This window comes from Melanotaenia boesemani, chromosome 12, assembly GCF_017639745.1.
Source record: "Melanotaenia boesemani isolate fMelBoe1 chromosome 12, fMelBoe1.pri, whole genome shotgun sequence".
Classification (NCBI taxonomy): domain Eukaryota; kingdom Metazoa; phylum Chordata; class Actinopteri; order Atheriniformes; family Melanotaeniidae; genus Melanotaenia; species Melanotaenia boesemani.
The window spans coordinates 18,151,981-18,174,446 of NC_055693.1; the positions used below are offsets into that span (position 1 = coordinate 18,151,981).

Sequence of the window (22,466 nt, forward strand, 5' to 3'; positions counted from 1 at the left end):
CAGCTCCCTTATGCTGTGTCCTTTTAAAATGTAGAGCTCTTTATTCCCAACATGGTGGCTTGTTTGTGGTTAACATGAATTTCTAAAACTATAATGTGTAGAATGTTTCTGTTGTTTTAAACTTTTTCTGTTTTCTTTTATTGATCCATATATTTTTTTTAATTTTATATCTTCATTTTGTCTAAATTCTGTGTGAAACAGTTTGGGTTGCACTTGTGTTTGAAAAGTACTGTATAAATAGTTGAGCTGATTTGAGCTCTGCATTAGGCTGTTGGTAAGTTGTGTAGTAAAACAGCCAAAGCACAGTAAGGAGAGTGACTTTAAAGTAAGTATAGCCTTTGTGGTTGATTAAAAGTCATGCCTCAATACTTTCTTAACAAGCTGAGGCAGGTCAGGATTTGAGTTCAGTTTCATTATGTTAATTTAATACAGAAAAGCAAAGCACACTTCATTACAATTACAAAGTTATCTAGTTTAATGTTTATTGTAATTGAGGAATTACTGTTGTAAAAACATTCATCTATCATCTGTAATATGATTGATATTAAAAATAACAGTGTAAAAAAATGTCTGGCAGGAATTATTTCCATGCTAAATACAATTCTCCTGCTTTGACTGGTTGAGAGCCAATGTGACTTTTAGATGCTTTCAAACTGCATCTGGTCCGGCTTTGATCACGCTATCAGGAGCTATTTGAGACAGTCGAATGTAATTGAGAATGTCTGAAATACAATAAAAAGTTTCTAGCTTGGGATTTTTAAAGAAGGTCAGTGTAGACTGAGCCAAAAAAAAGCTGTCAAAAATTACAACCTGCCAGTGTTGTGACTTAGTATTGAGCAGCAAAGTTTGAGCATTCAGTAAAACAAATAAGCAGAATTTAAAAAGTTAAAAACTACTGAATGAGTCCAGTGGGTAGTTATACAACAATATGGGACACAAAAAAAAAGCTTGGCTTAAAATAGATGACAGCACAAAAAAAAAAAAAAAAACGTACACGGAAATAGGAGGCCACAGTCTGTCTCCTCATGTTGGTGGTTTCTCCAGGGTGACGCATCATCTCCATGGTGTCCACCTGAACACAAACATCCACAGTGAACACAGCATTGGCAAAACAGGCCAGATTTGTGCCAAAAGACTAAAGTGAGATGTTGTTTATTTGCAACATGGCATCCTTGGTGGGTTCTGCAGAGATAAAGGTATTATAACAGCAGGTGTCTTCCTTCTAAATGGGGCAGTTGGGAATACACAGCTGTACTAACAGTGCTGTCGATTTAACATAGCCTCATAAACACTTAAAGCTAACAATGTAGAGAATAATTTGGCACTGCTGTGGGGCATGGGAAATTTGCAAAGCACTTTGAGTAATGAGAGTAGCTGTCACTGAGCAGACAGTCGTCACAATGACGATGGATTAACGAGGACACAATATAAGCTTTCTAACGGCCTCCGCTGTTCGTGGCTTCATCAAAATTAATGATGCAATAGATATTTTATGGTACGACGATGTAGCAAAGTGCATATCTTAATACTTTATTTCATCCTAGCACAGAGGAAGAAAGGTATGTGAACAGAGGAATGAGATCGTTTGACACTTTGTCGCTCTGAACGCAGATCATACACAAGTACAAACAGTTATCTGGGACCCACTTCTGCTATTCTAACAAGCGTCTCACTACTTTAATCTAGCAACTTTTTATTAGTGTCAGTCTCAGTCATCTCACCCCCACCACCACCAAACTCTGATTGCGAACATGACGGCATACATATTACATCAGTCACACTTGGTTGCTATTAAGAAGTCTTTTTTTGTTCCAGAATAACTGAGTAGTTGCTTGGTGAAAGTTCATTAAATAGGAGATAAAATGTTGGTCTGTGTTCGCTTCTCTCATTTAATATTTCTTCAATATAAGAAACACATCACTCACTATTTCTTTACATTGTAACACAATCACTCAAAAGAGATTATTAACATTTTCCCACAGACAGACAGACAGACAGACTGAGGTTAAGAGAGTTTAAAGTTGTTAAAACAAGTTAAGGATGATATTAATCAGTTGATTTTAATGAATTATGTTTAAGACTGCAATTTGGAGTTACTCTGTGGTTTGAGATTTAGAGGGTTTTATCCTTTTCAGCAAAAGTCTTACCTTCAAAAGGTATTTGGGCGACTTTCAGTACAGCACATGTTGGCCAATGACATGGAAATAAAGGGAAGAAAAGTGGACAGACAAGAAGTAAAGAAGCAGAAATTCACCTTTGAGGGAGTTTTCACTGTAAATCATCATTTGATTTAATATTTTCTACATAAAAATTCAACAGCAGATGAGTATTTGCATTTCCAAAGGAATCGAGATCTTAGACACATCACTACATGAAGACACTTAAACAAGATATATTAGAAGTTGTAGCGTATTACTTGAAGAGGGTGATGTATAAAAATAGCTAAGAGGCAAAAGGAGCTCCGGACGCCAACTTGATGTCTGACCATAATATGGCAACCCTTTTATGCTCTCACAAACAAAATTCCTAAACAGACCTTTGGAGCCAGTCATAAGACTTGCATATGGAGACGCATGGCTCTGTATCTTGAGGGGTACATTGATTTTAACCAAACTCTTGTGATACTGTCTGTGATACTTGCAGAAACAGACTTTTATACCTAAATTTGCTTAGGACATCTAAATATAATTATACTACCTACATGATGCTAATAATTAGACACTACAAAATCACACTTAATTTTTTGTCTGGAGGGAAAAAACAGTAGTGCCATTATATTAAAGGAACATTTTTGACATTGTAAAATGCTGTAGATGTGGGGGAAAAAAAAGCATACTTGAACTACAAGAATCTTACAGAAAAGATGATTCATCAAATAAAGGAAGAAAAAAAGGAAGATTATACATGAATATTAGCTGATAAAACAATCATAACCTTTCGCTAAAGTATGTTGATGTACTTAAAAAATACATCTCATAACTTATGAAATCCTTCACTGCCTGATAACTGTGGCCAGTAAATCTGAGAAACTACTTTTATGTTGTAGACACCAAATGCCAGATGGCAATGCAGCCTCACCACAAGCAAGACAGCAAACATAACAGGGTAGTCAATTAATGTGGCTATGCTTCACAGCACAGGTTTTTACTGGGTTTCTTATGGTGCAATGCCTGTGAGCAACAAATAAAAAGCGTTATGGTCTCACATGATGATGATTTGTACCACAGGAGCCTCACCTTGGTGCGTCCTAAGCCGAGCTGTGGCGGCAGTGATCTGGAGGCAGCAGTGACCCGAGCCCTGGATGTTGCCAGATTTCCTGTTGAACATGAAACCATTTTAATCGTAAACATCAGGACTCACTTAAAGATTCAATGAAGATTAAACTGCAGTAGATTTGATTAAGAAAAGATCTGATTATTGAGTGTTAACTATCAAACACTGAATCGCAGGAAATTCTTTGGGTGTGATGGTCTTTTTCAACATACAAGTAAACAACTGCACGTCTCTGTGAAGTAGTGCTCGTACAGCAGTTGCAGCATAAAAGACGGTTCAGAAAGACGCCTAAATCTGAGCTCAATCCCATGGACTCAGGAGTGCAGCTGTATGCACAGCAGTCCAACAGCCCCACACACAGCGGAAAGGATATGAGCATAGCATATGCAAGACAGTCTGAACATTTCAAAGTTTCTGCACAAGATGTCCAAATGTTTTCTCTGGCTATATCTTCAGAGGCTAAACTGTGATTAATAGCAGTGAAAGAAGCCTTTGAAGCAGGATTGGTGACATCAAAGTCCTAATCCATGGGTGGCAGGATTTTTATAATGAGTGGGAAGTATCTTAACACATTTCAAAGGGTTTACTCCATGAATAAACAATAGCTGCACAGATGTGCCACACACACCTTTAGAAAAATACGTCTGCAGACACAGGAGGCAGCATTACCCAGGCAGCCGTGTACGGCAAGGAGGAAAAACCTTTGTACGTTTTTTTAAGATAAAGCTAAAGTGACAGGCCAACAATTGTTCTAGCTTTTCTACCACACACAGAGTAACTTCTAAAATGCAAATACTATGCTTCTGCGATATGATTTCAAGTATCACGTCAGCGGTTGAGGACAGCATCTGACAGCGAGCCTAAAACTTTAACACTGGATCAGCGCCTGTCTTTCCTCAGAGGCCTCGGCACTGTCAGATGTATATTAGAAGTTTCAAACGCCAAGACACATCAAAATAAATTTATCACAGATTAATAAACAGCCAGACCACTTTTCACTTTAGACAAAGGATGCGCTAATGGTGCTTAAGGTTTCTCCAAGAGCCAAAGCAATGTGGTGTCTTGTGGGATAAAAATACTTGCAAAGATGCGTATGTACACACAAACACTCTGCTGTAGTCAAAACAACCCAAAACGTGATGAGAGAACACTTCAAACTAATCTTTTAAATTCTCCCTGATGCTGGTTTTAGTAATAAACAGATATTGGCTAAATTTATTTATCTGCTCATTTATTCTGTTAGTGTTATTATTATTTTGCATTTCGAAACACACTGTCATGTGCTCTTTTGTATGTGTTGAAAATGTGCAATGAAAAGTAACCACAGGTTCAGAACAAGAAACTAAAAATAGAAGAAAGGAAAGTGCAAAATATAAGATGGAAATATAAGCAGTTAATTGCTCATTATGAACACATGTTTTTGAGAGGGCCTTGTGTTTAAGGATACCAGGAGCAGATTTTACAACCTCAAACAGCCCTTCAGCACAATCTACACACACAACAAAAAAAAAGTATGATCTTTGAGAACAGGGGCTGTTAAACTGTGTCGGGTATATTACCAACACACAGGCAGGGAGGGCCCTGCTCCAATTAGCCCAGAGTAAAGCTGGATGGATTAATTGGAGTGGGTCTTGTGCAAATGAAGTGCGCTCTCTCCGCTCCCCATTAGTGCTGCTGGGCCAGATCATCTGAGCACATTTGTCATGATGAATTAGCGGCTGCGAGTGGAACGGGCTCGTGGAGTGTCACTGTGCTTTCACGCCTCTCACTTCCATGACACCATCAAGAGGAGATGAAGGGGCTGCGCCACGATGAGAGAAACTATGACAGTTGTACCTAAGCCTCACAAATGGACAGTCGCTGCTTTCTTCATGTACTCCTTAGCGGGTCGTATTAATTCATTCTTCTGGCGGGTTTCATATCCCCTTCTGACTACATGATTAGAGCACGGGTTAATAGTCAGTATCCTCAAAGATTTCTGCCTCCTGAGACATGAAACCATGGTAACACCTGTGATGTCCAGCCTGAAAGAAGACCCTCTAATTTAGATACAGTGGGGGTCTGGTCTAATGATGTGGATCATAATTATTCAAACACAGAGACAGGCGAGAAAAAGAAAAAGGTAGATTTGTTCTTAGTTTTGAAGAAAAGCCCGCATATGTTTTCAGTTAGAGCTGGAGACAGTTCTTGCTTTTGTCTAAGCTCTCAAATGATTAAATCAAACAAAAGAGAGAAGTTTTAATATTAGAGGGTGATAATTAAAAGAGGAGAGTAGGTGAGGGAAATATTTCCCATTAGGTTATTCAGTCTTGAGAAACAGGTGGACAAGTGTCCCATTGCTTGTTTCTGCTTCACGCAGGTTGCTCTTGGCATGGACTTCCAAGATAAACACAGAGAGGGGTAGAGTGGTGTGTGGGGAGGGTGGAGGGCAGACCAAGAAGAGGGAAAAAAATAAAAAAAATAAAAAAAACCTTCCTTGGCATCTGTGCGTTCACTTTGAAAATTAAGCCCAGCAAGAATCCTGTAGAAAAAAAAAAGCTCAAGCTGGCAGTTGTATTGGGGCTCTATTGACAAGAATAGTCAATGTGCCTGGGATTAAAAAGCAATCCCGCGTTCAATATGACACCTCCCTACACGCCTTTTATGAGTGCCAGTGTGCGCCTTGTACTTCAGAAGCTGTGGATCGAGCTGTCGACACAGGGGACAATCAGAGTTGTAAGAGAGAGCAGCCTTCCCAAGCTGAGTGAGCAGAGGCTTGCTGGATATCTCCGTCGCTCTCCCGCTCTCTTTTTAAAAACATGTGATCTAGAAACTCAACTCAGCAACCAAGCAAATTAGATTAAAGCACCCATAACCCCCCGCAACCCTCCCCACCCTCCAAAACCACCACCATTTATGCCTGGAGATGGCTCCGGGGGCTGTTGATTCAAATGCCATCCACTACTGTCAAAGCAGATCAATCATAAATAGCATGGTGTAATTGGCTTTTAGTGACACAACACAGTGTTGCATTTATCAAAGGATGTTGTACCATGTGACTTCAGAGAGCCGGCTTCCTGCTACTGATGTGTAGGGTCGTCATAAATCCCTCTGCTGACTCGAAACATTCTCCAATACCACGATTTGGAGAGAAACTGAGCAAAAGTGTTACTTGGGTGAGTGTCCTTCTTGGGGGTGAGAAAGTGTGGAAGTCTAGTGGAAGATCTGCCCACTGGGATGAAAAAGGCCTCTGCTAGGGGAGAACAAAGAGCCAAATGTGTCACATAGCTGTGAGAAGCCTGTCAGGATGATCTCCTTACATGAAGGAAGACAGAGAGGGATGCAGAGGATGGGAGAACAGCAACAGTGGCTTCATGTGAAGATGTTTTAAAGCAATGTAAATTATTTGACAAAGATGATAGCCTTTCAGTTTCAATCTTAAAAATCTAACACATAAATATTGTGGCATGAGCCTCTTCATTCATGGACATTATTGTAGATGCAAAACATTAATAAATGTTCTTTGCTGACAAAGAACATGGACAAAGTGAGACTGGTGAATCACATCTTAAAATCTCTATAAACAATTTGTTATAAAATCTTATTCTGTAAATTGGAAAGCAAAACTGACAAGTAGTGGAGAAAAAAAAAATGCTGTTTCCCCGTGAAATGGCAATATTCAAGTGAAGCTTAAGTCACTTGAATTTATATCAAAGTACATGTACTTTCACATCTCCAGACAAACTGACATTAAAGTCATAGTCGTCTGTTTTTAAGACTTTAAGAAGATTTTTAAGGACACAGACTGTCACAAGAGTAAAACATACAATTTCAGGGAGGATATTTGAGCCTGACATTCTTTTTTTTCAGAGGTGGTGGCAAGATGCAAGAAATATTCCCACCATAGACGCATGCATAAGTGAATATAATTTTAAAACCACAAGTTTTGCCACTCCTTAATCACTGGATTTTCAAACATTGCCTTCCTTACTAATAGTACAAATTGGTAACAAATTACATCAGTCACACTGTTTTTCTCAAAGTGTTCAAACCTTAAAAGATTAAATAATCATATCAGTAATAATCAAAATAAAAATTATAAATATAGGAGTGCTTATCAATTTACAGTCCACATCACTTGATTTTTATTCTGCTTCAACAAAGTGCTGGCAGTGTAGCTGCAGTGTGTCTGTGCAGATGTGCTATGCTTACAATCAGCAGGGCCAGGCAGCCCTGAGGCTACAAGCGTGCGCACACACATACACACACAGAGCCATGCTGTGACCACAGGCTGCCCAGGCCCTGGTAGGCCCTTCTGAGCCCAGCCAATTCAAACACTAAGATCCCTACTGATCTGGGAAAGGCCCTGGCTCTGAGGAATTTGTCCATGCAAATACAACCCATTTCCTCTGACAAAACACCACCACATGTCCAAACCTCAAGGACCCACATTCTGCAGGGCTCAAGTGGCCTTGCTATTCACCGCCTGGGAGCTTTTTACTTTCCTGGGCCTTACTACGTCCTGGCTGCTCTCCAAACATGAGCTGCATCCAGACCATTGTGTTCTCAGAGTGGGGGTAAAAAAAAAAATCACATAAAGGTGTAGCTACTTGTTTTACTCTTTATACAAAAGAAGGAGGGAAAATTAGCTGGTTTAGAGGAATCAAATTATCTGCCTTTGCAGTTTAATATGTGGGCTAGCAGAGTACGTGTGTGTTTGTGTGTGTCTCGTTGGACATCTCTGAGCCATTATTTCACCTCCACCAGTGTCAGACTGCTGGTCTACAAGAGTGTCCCCTAGTGGTGACACTGTAAGGAGCCCAATGTGGAACCACCCTGGTGCATAACAGATTTCCATCAGATCCCCCCAGACAAGGGTAATTTCACAGATAACAGTGAATCTATAATGTAAAGGAAAATGCAAATTAAATCCCCTCACAAATTTTACCCTGAAGAATAGATTTCTAATTTTCTTATGCTATACTGTATCTCACTTAAAACACTGCTCCATCTTTTCCAAAGTGATAAGCCACAGCAGTGTTTCATAGCTTTTATCGAAGAGATGATCTGCAGTTCCACAAACTGCAATAAGAAGAGGGGACCTCCAGCTTCAGAGAGATGAGTTGACTGTCGGCACGTTACTGCACTCAGCCTCTAAATGAATAAGCAAAAGCATCCATTCGCTCACTCTGAGCTTTGTTAAAACCTTTAGGATTAAAAGGTCTAGAAAGCTTATTTCTTTGATAAATCATCACACTGACTTGATTCTCCAGTCTGAATGGTGGGACAGACAAAAGAACAGTGAAACAAAAACAAAATAAAAAAGCTTTTAGGCTTAAATGACACCATGTCAACAACAGTAAACATTACAGCACATCTTAGCTTCTATTCAGTGCTTTTGTGCACTAAAAAGAAGCGTTCAATGAACCTGTTTTTATAGAGCAAGCTCCTCTGAAGCCATTAATTGCAGGAAGAAGTCGCTGACGACTCCCCCGTGCACAACCTGCAATTGAAGTTTACAGACACATCACAGATTTCTACAGGAGTCTCAGTGAGGGCGTCTTTTGTGAATCAAAGCTCCTTTTAATGCCACTGGGAGTGAAAGCAGGCATTTACAGGCCCCTAAAAAGGAAGTGAATCACATAATGTGGCTTAGCTGAAATAAAGAAGGAAGTGAGAATTTGATAATTTAAGACATCTATTAGCATTTCGGCTAAGTCAAGTGACCAGGAGGCCTCAGCCAAGGCTAATGACGAGCACATTACTCTACCTTCATTTAACCAACAGAAAAGAGGTGGGACGAGTTGCTTTTGTGTTCTCTAAATACTGTTTCTTCATCCCCTGGGCTTTTAGAACCCTTATCATAAAAATATCCCACTGCACCCACAATCTGTAGATAGCATTCAGCAGTAGGAAACCAAGAGGGACAGCTTAGTGAAAATAAAAACAGAGCGCCGTGCAGAGAGCTGAGCCTCTCAAGAGATAATGGAGACTGCAGATTTATCCAAGCGCGGCACAGAAGCTTGAAATGAAGGGGGGACCAGTGGATGCCTGGGAGCCGCGTCTTTAAGAAACCCACTTACCTGAACATTTATGGAAGCAGTAGACAGCAGCACAATTCACAGACTAATACAGTCCTGCAAACGCAGTTAACAATAGTTGGTCTCAATGGAAAGTTTATATTGTTATTGTGGTGAGTGCTGTTAGCGGAGGAGATTTTTGAAATAGGTGATTTTTATTTAGGCCTGTATCATAGCGTACCTGTTTTAGTTAGAGGGCTGGAAAACAGCTGCTGCAAAAGTTTGTTCTCTGATGTTCTCAGTACCACAACGATGTCTGCTGGAAGAGTGTCCCTGTTCTTCTCCAGAAATCCATTCACATTGTACATTACCTGTCAAGCAGGAGACAGGAAGTACAAATAGACCGTCTTAATTATTAATATTACTCTACTCCACATATTGCTTATATGCTTGAAACTAGAATTATATTTATTTGATATGAATGCATTTTACATAAAAGCAAAGTAAACTAAATAAATGATAGAAATTCTGTTGGTCTCATGTGGCCTTCTCACAAAAATCATTTTAACAACTGAAATCAGCAAATAATTCAAATATTGATGGCTAAATTAGTTTAGTCTCAGGTCATGCATACTGTCATATTGTTAAAACTGTGACACAGAACAGAATCATTAAAATTACAATGTTATCTGACACATTAGCTATAATTTTTTGGACTAATTTTGACCAGTTGCTGATGCATACAGATACATGATAATCAAGCTTCTGTTATTTTTAATGTTATCACAATGGCCTAAATTTAGTCACTGGAAAAAATAAAAAAAAATAAAGGAAAGAACTAAACAACACATTTATATACATTATACATTTTAAAGCAAAACTGTAGTCTTCAGCAAGTGTGATTATTATCTTCCAGTGACAACCCTGAAATTAGACTAACTAACTTAATCTGTGTGCCATTCATTTTTTTTTTGGTCGATCCCAATTTCTAATTTGAGAGCCTTCACTGGCTTATACCCATTACAGGCCAATATCATTGTGCATCCCTAAGAAACATATTTTTTCTTCCAAGATAACTTAAATAAGGAGTGCAGTTAAAGTGGTACTTACTCCTCTTTTAAAACAGTTATCGTGTATAAATGTTAACATAGTTTGACATTACAGCTAAATAATTTCCACTGACCGAGTGACAAGTGTTTTGAAGATCTGACATCCTGTTAACACACTGAGCAATACATAGATTAACAAATAAATGTGATTAAAAAATTAAGTCATTTGATACCTTTCCGGCGTAATGTTGAATCCCAAAACAAAGCTCCACACGTTTAGGAATCCAGAAATATTTGCAGTGTAAATTGTCTTCAAATTTATCTGTTAACAAGATATGAAAAAAAAAGAAGAACAAAAATAAATAAACTAAAAAAACAACAACAAGGCATGACAGGATGTCTTATATATTGCATAAGGTACAGACACAATCACTGACCTCTGGTTTCTGATATGATTCAATTATTATGATTTATATTTGATATAGGCTCATGGTGAGGGTGTATATGCACTTACCCACAAGGGTCTGGTCAGTGGCCTGAGGGAAGCGGCTCTCTTCATCCAGAAGGGAGAGCAGACCCATGGGTTTCTGCAGGAACATGTCCAGGATGGGCCTGTTGTCTTTGTACTCCACCAGGCTGGCATCCACTCCCTCACTCTGGTATTCCATCTAATTAGAACCGGAGAATGTAGAATAAACCAGTTAATGTTTCTCTAAATGACCCAATTAAACTATCTGAGCTGAATATGATTTGTGCATGTGTGTGGGGGGAAAATGAGCTCCTAATCAACAGAACCAAACAGCAGCAGCTGGCTGTGTGTGTCTATGCCTAAAGTTTGCAGCATAATAGAATGAATGAAGAAAACAGAACAGCACCAAACTAACAAATAGAGCCAATTACTTATTTATAATTTATTTCAATGTGCAAATAACCCACACTCACATCATATTATTGCATCTATTTAATTTCAGATCAAAAAGTTGTTTTAAATATATATTTTACTAATAAAGTGGAACCAATGGATCTAAACCGTCCTCATGTTTAAGTCATCAACTCAGAATAATCAGTGTGTACAGCAGTACTGAAGACATCCACACCAAATAAAAAGCCTCTCCACTGAGCATTAGCTTACACCAGGGGAGAAACTTTTCTACAAGCTTGAGGCCACATTTTCAAACACAATCACTGCTGCAATTAAAGTGAAAAAGTAAATGTAGCTCCTGATAACAGCTCTGATCCTGTAGCGTGCTTAAGATGTACATGTGAATGTAAATGACTGAGCAGAGGATATTGTTTGTTCTTATAAGTGAAATATTGCATTGATAACTGCTCTAATTAGTATTTTAAAAGGTAAAACTAAGGTTACCTGTAACCCTCCCTTTGAAAAGAAATGTTAATGCAAACTAAAAGGCATTATGGCAAAGTGGTTCTTGCTTGATTTTATTTCCATTAAGCAAAATAAAGACAAAATTCAGGGTAAACTGCTTGATTAAATCAATTAATTGGCTAATCTGGTGGTACGCAACAGTATAAACAATCCGTTGCTCATCACAGATAAGCAAACAAACAAAATGATCATGCTAAGAGCATCTCTTCCTTGATGGATCAGGAAACACACAAATTATATTAAAATTACTTATTTCCATAACAGTTTTTTTCAATTGCTTTTCTTTTGCTTAATCTAGGACACATTAGTGCGGTATCTCAATTTGTGCATCAGCACAGATCATTAATAATCTCTTCCTGTGAGAAAAACTTACCTGTTCCAGGGCAAATATGTGCTGGTTGAAATAAAACTGGATCTGCTCATTTGCAATGTTGATGCACAATTGTTCAAAGGAGTTTTTCTTGAAGTTTTCAAATCCAAAGATGTCCAGGATTCCTACATTCATGCAGTTCTCTGTAGCACTTCAAAGGAGAAAAGGGGGACAAACAAACTTATTCTTCTATGCAGTGGAGCTAGCAAATCCCCGGCAGCTTAATTGATAAAACTTTAATGATAATCCAAGTTCAACCTAAATACAAATTCTAGTCTGCAAGGCCTAGTCTTGTGAGAAATCATAAACATTGGCTTTAAAAAGTCAGGGCTTCATAAATGGTTTTTATTTCAGTCTCTATTGATTTAACCTCAAGATATTCTCAATATCTGCACAAACAATACACAGTTCAACAGCAGAGCATGAAGATTTCACATCCTGCATTTTATATTCAGTGCTTGGAGCTGATTCTGTCATGATCAGTCATTACCCACCGAATGTAGAGGTGACCTTAAGCATGTGCTCCACCGGTTATTAATGGCAATAAGAAATCAGTACAGATGACTGGAATTCAGACAGGAATCTGGCTTCTGTTCATTTCTGCAAGATGACTCCCTGACAGTCAACGCTCATATTTATGAAGGAATTCTTTTGGATCAATGAAAAGCCTTTTTGCAGTCTCTCTGAAGTCTTTTTAATCATCTGAACATTATTTTCTCTGCACGCAACTCTGTATCAAAAATTTATTAAAACTTTTTTTGCTCTCCTTTTGCTTGTCTTGGGCTTGCCCATTGATATTCTCCTCTGCATGTTTGCATCTACCTCTGCAGACTTCCACAAAGGTCATCTGAGCTTTGCAGAGAGTTGGTGATAAGCGTTCAAGTAAATCAAGAAAGAAACTGTGGACATGCCCACAAATCTTCATAACCAGCAAACACTCACCAGATGCTGACATCAGGTTGCAGCAGCGAGTTGATGCGGTTGACTATCCAGCTGAAGAGGCGTCCGTACAAGGCCTTGGACATGGCATCTCGGACATCAACAGCTTTGTCCACGGTGTTGGTGCGGATGATGGTTTCACCTCTGGTGACCACACACTGAGAGGTCAGCGCCTCCTGGAGCTCCTCTGGGCCGATGCTGAGGAGAGATGCAGCTGAGAAAAAAGCCAAGATAGACAATCAAGAGAAAAACCCCAAACATTTGTCCACAGATGTCTGTGTGTCTGTACATTTCTATGTTCTGTGCATGGAAAACATTTGATTATTTTTATTACTTTTTTATATGTAAGAACATGTCGTTGTTGATTTCATGTCATACACATAAAACTGTTTCATACAAAAGAACCAATTCACAAATTTTTGTCTCAACAAAAAACATATTTCTACTGATGAACTCACAACTACTGGTGCAAAACACAGATGACAGAATATATCAACAACCCAAAACACAAGAAAAAGTAAAAAAAAAATGTCAAGCAGCAAAAAACACACAGACAGAACCATACACAAAAGATGCAACAATATTATTTAAAAAAAATTGCAAAATGTTTCCTGTTTTATAATTGTTATAGAAAATTGTGCCATGTTTTTCTTTTAATCTTTTGTTTACTGAAAACTTCCCGTTTTCTGTTTTGTTTTGTTTCTGAAATGTATTTGTAGCCCCATTGTTTTCTGAAATGTTGTCGTATTGTCTTTATTTGTTTCTTTAAATGTTGTAATGCTTATTCTTTTGTTGTGCTTCCTAAAACACTGTCATTTTTTTTCTTTTGTTGCGTCTCTTTTAATACTCCACAGATAAATTGCGGCACAAACGATTAACTTGACTAAACAAAAAAAACAAAAAAAACAAAAGGACGTTGACACAGACAACACACTAATCTACAGCATCTCACCATTCTCTAGGGCCTCTGAGTTAGGCACTTCACTCTTATCAGTCTGATGTTGGGATGTGATGGCAGTAAATTCAATATTTCCTGTGTTCAAAATGGCTGAAAGAATTCTGTAAACAGAGTTGACCTCCTAAAAAAGAGATTAAAAACACAATTATAAAGGCAAAGGATCTGAACATTTTAGCTGAGTGTTTAGTACCTCTTCTGTAAAGCCAATGTTTCGAAAGCACTCCTGAATTGCGTCAAATTGCTCCTTATACAGTTTCCTTGAGACAATATCTTGCATCACTTTGCATTGCTGGCTGTCAATATACCTGCAGGGGAACATAATAAATGTCAGTGTCATATTTTAATAAAGCAAACAGTGAAACTACAGCACTGTGGTCCTGTTCACACTTGGTATTAACATGGATGTTTGGTGATCCGTCAAAGGTTTAAAAGTGCAAATTCAAACAGGATGAATTGAGTGCCAATCACCTCAGCCACATTTGTAGGTCTAGGTCACATTTGGTCTATGCTACATATGACAACGTTATTCCAACAGTATAAATACAAGTGGGAACCTCTTGTGTCTTTGTTTATGTTCAGCTATCAATGTTTAGGTACATCTGGGAAGGCCTGGATGTTGACCTCACCCAAAATGACTCCGGTCTTTAAAACTACTTTCTTAAAATAACATGGCCAAACTTTACATGGAGCATTGGAGAGAGTGTATTGTTTGGCATTATAAAACATTTACATCACATGGATGTATTAATGGTAGTTAGGTTTACTCCTTTGAAAAGAGGTAATGAACACGTATAAACAGAATCTATGAGCACGTCAGAGTCAAATTGCATGACCAACCTTGGAGGAGTCCCGTCTGGCAGCCTGTAAGTCTTCAGTTTGTCTTGGTGGTAAAGCCCGGCATACATGTAATAAAATATGTGGAAGTTTTTCTCTCCACTGCAGGAAAACAAAGAATCATCAGAAATGCAACTCCAATATGATCAAATGAGTGTGTGTTGCTCACATTGCCTGTTTGATGACCCTTGATTTCTCCAGAAGGTATTCTGATATCTTGGCCCCAATGACTGCTCCAGTTGGTGTAAATTTCATCTCCAGGTACTTGCCGAAGCGGCTGGAGTTGTCATTAATAGCTGTGCAAGCATTTCCGAAGGCTTCAACAAGAGGGTTGACCTGAAGGATTTTCTCCCGGAGAGACCGATTGTTTGCCTGAGAGCAACAGCAAGTCTCTTTGATGAACTCTGGTATAGTTTCAGATTTGGGAGCTGATTCTTTATAGGTCAGCTCTTGTATTCATACATTAATCAATGTGCAAAGGTGAGTATACCTTTCCCAGGAAGGTAAGATGCTGAACTATCAAATGAGCACTTTCTGTTTTTCCTGCCCCACTCTCTCCACTGATGATGATACACTACAGTAAAAACAAGAAAGACAGACACAAAACATTATCTTCAGTTATAAAATCAGATGTCCAGAGAACTGGTGCTTTGATTTTGGTCAAAGTGCACAAAGCAACTACAAACTTCAGCTTCCGCAAGGCAAAATCTACAAACAGTTCAATTTGTTTTAACCTGGTCTTTACAGAATGTCACCATTCCTTGGTAGGCGGCATCTGCAGTAGCAAAGATGTGTGGAGGGTTGTCAGCTCTCTTCACGCCGTGGTACAGCTTAGAGAACTAAGAGACAAAAGCATTCATAAGAAAGTTTTATAGATTTATTTTTTCCCAATTACTGACAGTAGCTTAAGTGATAAACAGTGACTGATCATTTCCACTGGAACTGGGAAAGCTATGAAAATAGTTGCATGGCTGGTTTGTTACCAACCTGTGGAGAGTAGATGCTCAGGTTCTGGAAGGGATTGAGAGCAATGAGGATGTCACCAACGTAGGTGTACACCTGCAGCTCATCATACCTCTTGTGGAGATGGCTTATAATAGTTTCCTGTAGAAAAGAAAAAAGAAAGACGTGCAAACACACGTATATCGAAACAGAAACATTGTGCCTTTGGCCGATCAATGAATGATTATATAAAGACATAAAATCTTACCTCATCTAGAAACTCCAGATTTACCAGATCATCATCAGGACAGCTCTCTATTATGAGGGTTTTACGACTATTGATCCGCTCATGCCTGTGTGAAGTCAAGGAGATGATAATGCCTCTGAAAGCTGTAACATGACACCAAATCAAACAGTAGTTTGATGGCTGAATGTTAGACCCAGTCACTTCCGAAGTCTGAGTAAAGCCCTTTAAAGCTTTCCCAGGGGACGCATCTTCCATTATCACAGGCAGTGATTGCACTTCATCTGTGTTTTGACCTATTACTCTCCAATGAATCCCATGTGGCCAGAGGTCAACACACCGCCAGCTGGCTCCATTAAAACCTCAGGGGAACAGCACAGAGTGTGAGAAAGAGTAAAACAGAGCTGTAACTCTGAGTACCTCTTTTTTATGTACATAAAAATGGAGAGAGTGGGATTTACAATAAACAGCCAGCTTTTTCTATCAAATTCAAATGGCAATTTATTTTTTCATTTTTATCTGATTCCAGAAAACATGTAAAACTCAATTAAAATAAATTAATTCGTCATACTGACAAGTCTGTATATCCGCCTCATAATTTATTCCCCTATCTGATGTTGTTGTACAACAAACAAACAAACCAACAAGCTATACTGTCGCACTGACTGCAAGTCTAATGAACATGCGCGTTATTCTAAACCACCCCAACGCTGTCCTGCTGCCACAAATGCTCACCAAATTATGTACCATTATTTAACTTGTTATATAAGAGTAAACAGCTATAAACTATTCAAACTCTCCTTTAGTAAACAAGGTTTTTAAAAGGAAAAGCCTTTCTCTGATTAAAAGTCTAATTCAGACATTTTTTTAGGCAAAGACAGCAGCAGTTAATATCACTGCGGATGAATACATAGAAGCAATGGAAATTAATTCAAACATCTTAATGTGTTTTTCTTCAAGTCTTTTATCCATCCATCCATCCATTTTCTGCCGCTTATCCGGAGTCAGGTCGCGGGGGCAGCTGCCTAAGCAGGGAAACCCAGACTTCCCTCTCTCCGGCCACATTCACCAGCTCACCCGGAGGGATCCCGAGGCCTTCCCAGGCCAGCCAAGAGATGTAGTCCGTCCAGCGCGTCCTAGGCCTCTTTCTGGTGGGACGTGCCCAGAACGCCTCACCAGGGAGGCGTCCAGGAGGGATCCTAACCAGATGCCCGAGCCACTTCATCTGGCTCCTCTCGATGTGGAGGAGCAGCGGCTCTACTCTGAGCCCCTCCCGGATCACTGAGCTTCTTACCCCATCTCTAAGGGAGAGCCCGGTCACCCTGTGGAGAAAACTCATTTCGGCCTCTTGTACTAGCGATCTTATTCTTTCGGTCACTACCCACAGCTCATGACCATAGGTGAAGGTAGGAAGGTAGAGCGACCGGTAAATCGAGAGCTTTGCCTTTTGGCTCAGCTCCCTCTTCACCACGACAGACCGATGCAGAGTCTGCATCACTGCAGACACCACACCGATCCGCCTGTCGATCTCCCGCTCCATCCTTCCCTCACTCGTGAACAAGACCCCGAGATACGTGAACTCCTCCCCTTGGGGCAGGACCCTATTGCAGACCCGGAGAGAGCACTCCACCCTTTTACGGCTGAGGACCATGGTCTCGGACTTGGAGGTGCTGATTCTCATCCCAGCTGCTTCACACTCGGCTGTGAATCGCTCCTGTGAGAGCTGTAGATCACGGCCTGATGAAGCCAACAGAACCACATCATCCGCAAAGAGCAGAGACCCAATCCTGAGGCCACCGAACAGGATCCCCTCAACACCTCGGCTGCGCCTAGAAATTCTGTCCATAAAGGTTATGAACAGAATCGGTGACAAAGGGCAGCCTTGTCGGAGTCCAACTCGCACTGGAAACGATTCTGATTTACTGCCGGCAATGCGTACCAAGCTCTGACACCGGTCGTCCAGGGACCAGACAGCTCGAACAAGCGAGTCCGGCACTCCATACTCCTGGAGTACCCCCAACAGGAGTCCCCGGGGGACATGGTCGAATACCTTCTCCAAGTCCACAAAGCACATGTAGATTGGTTGGGCAAACTCCCATGCCCCCTCAAAGACCCTGAAGAGGGTGTATAGCTGGTCCACTGTTCCAAGACCGGGACGAAAACCACACTGCTCCTCCTCAATCCGAGGTTCGACTATCCGACGGACCCTCCTCTCCAGCACCCCTGAATAGACCTTACCAGGGAGGCTGAGGAGTATGATCCCCCTGTAGTTGGAGCACACCCTCCGGTCCCCCTTTTTGAAGAGGGGGACCACCACCCCAGTCTGCCAGTCCAGGGGAACTGTCCCTGATGTCCACGCGATGCTGCAGAGGCGTGTCAGCCAAGACAGCCCTACAGCATTCAGAGCCTTAAGGAACTCTGGGCGGACCTCATCCACCCCCGGGGCCTTGCCACCGAGGAGCTTTTTAACCATCTCAGTGACCTCAGCCCCAGAGATAGGAGAGCCAGCACCAGCTACCCCAGACTCTGCTTCCTCATTGGAAGATGTGTTGGTGGGATTGAGAAGGTCTTCGAAGTATTCCTTCCACCGCCTCACAACGTCCCGAGTCGAGGTCAGCAACCCCCCATCCCCACTGTACACAGTGTTGACGGAGCACTGCTTTCCCCTCCTGATCCGCCGGCTGGTGGACCAGAATCTCCTCGAAGCCATCTGGAAGTCATTCTCCATGGCCTCTCCAAACTCCTCCCATGCCCGAGTTTTTGCCTTAGCGACCGCCGAAGCTGCGCTCCGCTTAGCCCGCCGATACCCATCAGCTGCCTCTGGACTCCCACAGGCCAAAAAGGCCCGATAGGACTCCTTCTTCAGCTTGACGGCACCCCTTACTGCCGGTGTCCACCAACGAGTGTGGGGGTTACCGCCACGACAGACGACCTTATGGCCACAGCTGCGGATGGCCGCCTCGACAATAGAGGTACGCAACACAGCCCATTCGGACTCAATGTCCCCCAACCGGCATCCTCCCCCACCATCTGAGCCAACTCACCACCAGGTGGTGATCAGTTGACAGCTCCGCCCCTCTCTTCACCCGAGTGTCCAGACATGCGGCCGCAAGTCCGACGACACGACTACAAAGCCGATCATCGAACTGCGGCCTAGAGTGTCCTGGTGCCAAGTGCACTTGTGGACACTCTTATGTCAGAACAAGGTGTTTGTTATGGACAGTCCATGACAAGAACAGAAGCTCAACAACAAAACATCACTCGGATTTAGATCGGGGGGCCGTTCCTCCCAATCACGCCTCTCCAGGTCTCGCTGTCATTGCCCACGTGAGCATTGAAGTCCCCCAGCAGAATGAGGGAGTCCCTAGAAGGAGTGCTCTCCAACACCCCCTCCAAGGACTCCAAAAAGGGTGGATACTCTGAACTGCTGTTTGGTGCATAAACACAAACAACAGTCAGGACCTGTCCCCCCACCCAAAGGCAGAGGGAGGCTACCCTTTTGTCCACCGGGGTAAACCCCAATGTACAGGCGCCAAGTCGGGGGGCAATAAGCATGCCCACACCTGCTCGGCGCCTCTCACCTGGAGCAACTCCAGAATGGAAGAGGGTCCAGCCCCTCTCAAGGACAGTGGTTCCAGAGCCCAAGCCGTGCGTCAAGGCGAGTCCAACTATATCTAGCCTGAACAGCTCAACCTCAAGCACCAGCTCAGACTCCTTTCCCACCAGAGAGGTGACATTCCACGTCCCTAAAGCTAGCTTTTGCAGCCGAGGATCAGACAGCCAGGGTCCCCGCCTCTGGCAGCCGCCCAGCTCACACTGCACCCGACTCCTGTGGCCCCTCCTGCAGGTGGTGATCCCACTGGAGGAGAGGCCCATGTCACCCTTTCGGGCTGAGCCCGACCGGGCCCCGTGGGCAAAGGCCCGGCCACCAGGTGCTCGCCTCCATGCCTCACCTCCAGGCCTGGCTCCAGAGGGGGGCACCGGTGACCCACGTCCGGGCAAGGGAACCTTGGTCCTTGCTTTCTCATCATCATAGGGGTGATTTGAGCCGCACTTCGTCAGTCTTTTATAATATGTTTAATTAATTTAGTGGGATCACATTGTAAAGCAGGTTTAAAGCATAGGAAGCATTATAATTAAAAGCTGTTTCTCAGTAAAAGTTATGGGAACAGACAAAGCCATAAGAGCACAGCCAATATGTTCCAATAGTTTTCTAAAGATAAAGGTCTGTCTATATGAAGGAAACTGCCAAGGAGAATGTTTTGAAATGAGACTTTACTTGCGACCTGGGTCTGTAAGCAGACAAGGAAAACAGACTGTAGCATCTATTAAGTGATAGTCTGCATAAAATTAGTAATAAATCTCCATCTACTGTAGTACAACCAGTCAAGTATATAATATTGCCATAAATACAAAACAGACATGAAGGTGTTGATAAACCTTTTTATAAAAAATGTACTTTAATATTTTAACCAACTGCTTGATGTGAGCTAAATAAGAAAAAAAGAAAATCATTGATTGCAAATCTGGGGTATGATGATCAAAAATTGCAAATGAGTTGCAATTGCAAGTGATTTTGATTTTGACTTTAAAATTATTAATTTTGTTTTTGTTAACAATCAGCTAAACGCATCATGTACCAGCTTTTTATGTAATGAATCACTAAAGAATCATAAAGTATAACTGCCTAAGAGAGTATTTTCATACATTTAATTAGCAATATTTTCTACATGTTGGTACTTCCTAAGTTTTATCAAAGATTATTCAGTGATTATTCAGGTTATGTTAAGCTACAATATTACCAAAAACTTTGGTACTAGAGGTAATCTGTTTTTTTTCTTTCTTTCTTTCTTTCTTTCTTTCTTTCTTTCTTTCTTTCTTTCTTTCTTTCTTTCTTTCTTTCTAATTTTCAATTAACAAACTGCATTCAAGCATTCAAGCCTGATCGTTACTGTTAATGGGGGTCTGAAAGGCTCAGCATAACACCGCCTTTCTATCATTTCTATTAATGTTATCCAACTTGAAATCATATAAAACTGAATTATTATTGGATTTAATAATGTTTTTGATTATATGAACTGCCCGGTGTACAGAGACTACAGCTTCGCAGGCAGCCCAGGTTTGAATCCCAGCCTGGTGCTCTTTGCTGCATGTCATACCCCTCTGTCACTCTGACCTGCTTCCTCTTTAGCTACTGTCAAATAAAAGCCACAGCAACTCCTACAACAGAATAAATGCTCACTAAAACTAATAAATATCTAAAACTATTTATGAGTTTTTAGCCCATTTATCTTACACTTTTATATATAGATAAATGGACAGAATACTGTATGTAGCAAAATATTAGACAACTTGTAGTCAGACTGGCAAAAGTAATAGAAAATATAAAAATTGTGACCTATGACAGATAAATTTTGGTGCAATCTCTTTGGTTAAAAAAGCTTGCTAATTGTCATGGCAGAAATATTTAAGTTTAACCATGAAGATGCATAGCAAACACAAACCTTACTAAATTTACAGAGAGTACTATTCTCTGAAGCAAACAAAAAGCAACAGTTGTGTCAGTTATCATCGTGGCTTGTGTGGTCACTTGTGAGTAAAAACAAACACACTGAGTTACTGAACTATTGCTCATAAATATAATAGGTCTAAATACTTACAAACTAGTCATGTAGTCCTCTCTATGTAGAAACTAGCTCTTTTCAACACTCTAAACAATATAGCTTATAATATCCTATTCATCAGATGTATCCATAAATTATCCATCATAGGACTAAAAATATTCAAGCTTCAGGTTAGGAACTGTTTCCACCTCTGCCTCTGTTATAATTCTGTATTCTGAATATAGTGAAAGTACAGCAGAGACATATGCCCCATATGTGGTCACTATGAAGTAAATCCTCATCTTCATGTCCCTTTAGAGGAGGAATTGAGACCTCTAGCGTCTTACTCTCTCCTGCTTTGAAGTAAATCACACTATTCCACCTACGGCAGCTACTTTTAAGTTCTTTATGTCTTTCTTATTCCTATCTGCAGTCATTGTTTGCTGATCTGTGGCATGAGAGACTAAACCAGGCGAGCCCAGTTCTCGCCCTACAAGCTCCTAATCCCATTATCCACTTTCACTGTGGACAGGAATTCGGGATCAGGCTCAGGCACCGAGTCTGCAAGCTCTTGGGAGTAAACAGAGCTGGCAAGACATCAAGACTCTCAGTCAAGGGCAGCTTCAGCAAACTTCTTTATAATGAAGATTAAGCATAGCCAAAGTCAGTATTTCTCCAGTAAACAGCAGACCTTTCACTCTGTCATTTGCTGCCACGTGAGTGTCTGGGTAAAGAATTCATAAGACAGATTTAACCTCCTAAAATGTCTCTCTCTAGCCCTCTGTATCTTGTATAATAGTTGCTTGGATGAAGGAGAATAATTGCAACTACTTTATTTTAATAAAAAAAACATTTAAAAAAAACTACA

At 40.8% G+C, this 22,466-nt stretch overlaps 1 protein-coding gene across 3 annotated transcripts in view; it reads right to left on the reverse strand.

Moving 5' to 3' along the window:
* myo3b (myosin IIIB) overlaps positions 1–22,466 on the reverse strand; it is a 69,341-nt gene that overhangs the window by 25,013 nt on the left and 21,862 nt on the right. The window contains exons 11-26 of one of the 3 annotated variants that reach the window (XM_042002340.1): positions 16,020–16,104; positions 15,797–15,913; positions 15,544–15,648; positions 15,300–15,383; positions 14,979–15,181; positions 14,813–14,911; positions 14,166–14,280; positions 13,970–14,096; positions 13,021–13,231; positions 12,082–12,229; positions 10,836–10,989; positions 10,555–10,643; positions 9,514–9,643; positions 3,237–3,316; positions 2,148–2,168; positions 995–1,072 (exon numbers count right to left, since the gene is read on the reverse strand). In XM_042002340.1, the coding sequence (XP_041858274.1) occupies positions 995–1,072; positions 2,148–2,168; positions 3,237–3,316; positions 9,514–9,643; positions 10,555–10,643; positions 10,836–10,989; positions 12,082–12,229; positions 13,021–13,231; positions 13,970–14,096; positions 14,166–14,280; positions 14,813–14,911; positions 14,979–15,181; positions 15,300–15,383; positions 15,544–15,648; positions 15,797–15,913; positions 16,020–16,104 (1,846 nt within the window). Of the gene's footprint in view, positions 1–994; positions 1,073–2,147; positions 2,169–3,205; positions 3,317–9,513; positions 9,644–10,554; positions 10,644–10,835; positions 10,990–12,081; positions 12,230–13,020; positions 13,232–13,969; positions 14,097–14,165; positions 14,281–14,812; positions 14,912–14,978; positions 15,182–15,299; positions 15,384–15,543; positions 15,649–15,796; positions 15,914–16,019; positions 16,105–22,466 lie in introns of all 3 variants that reach the window. The other 2 variants (XM_042002341.1, XM_042002342.1) reach the window with 2 other exon arrangements.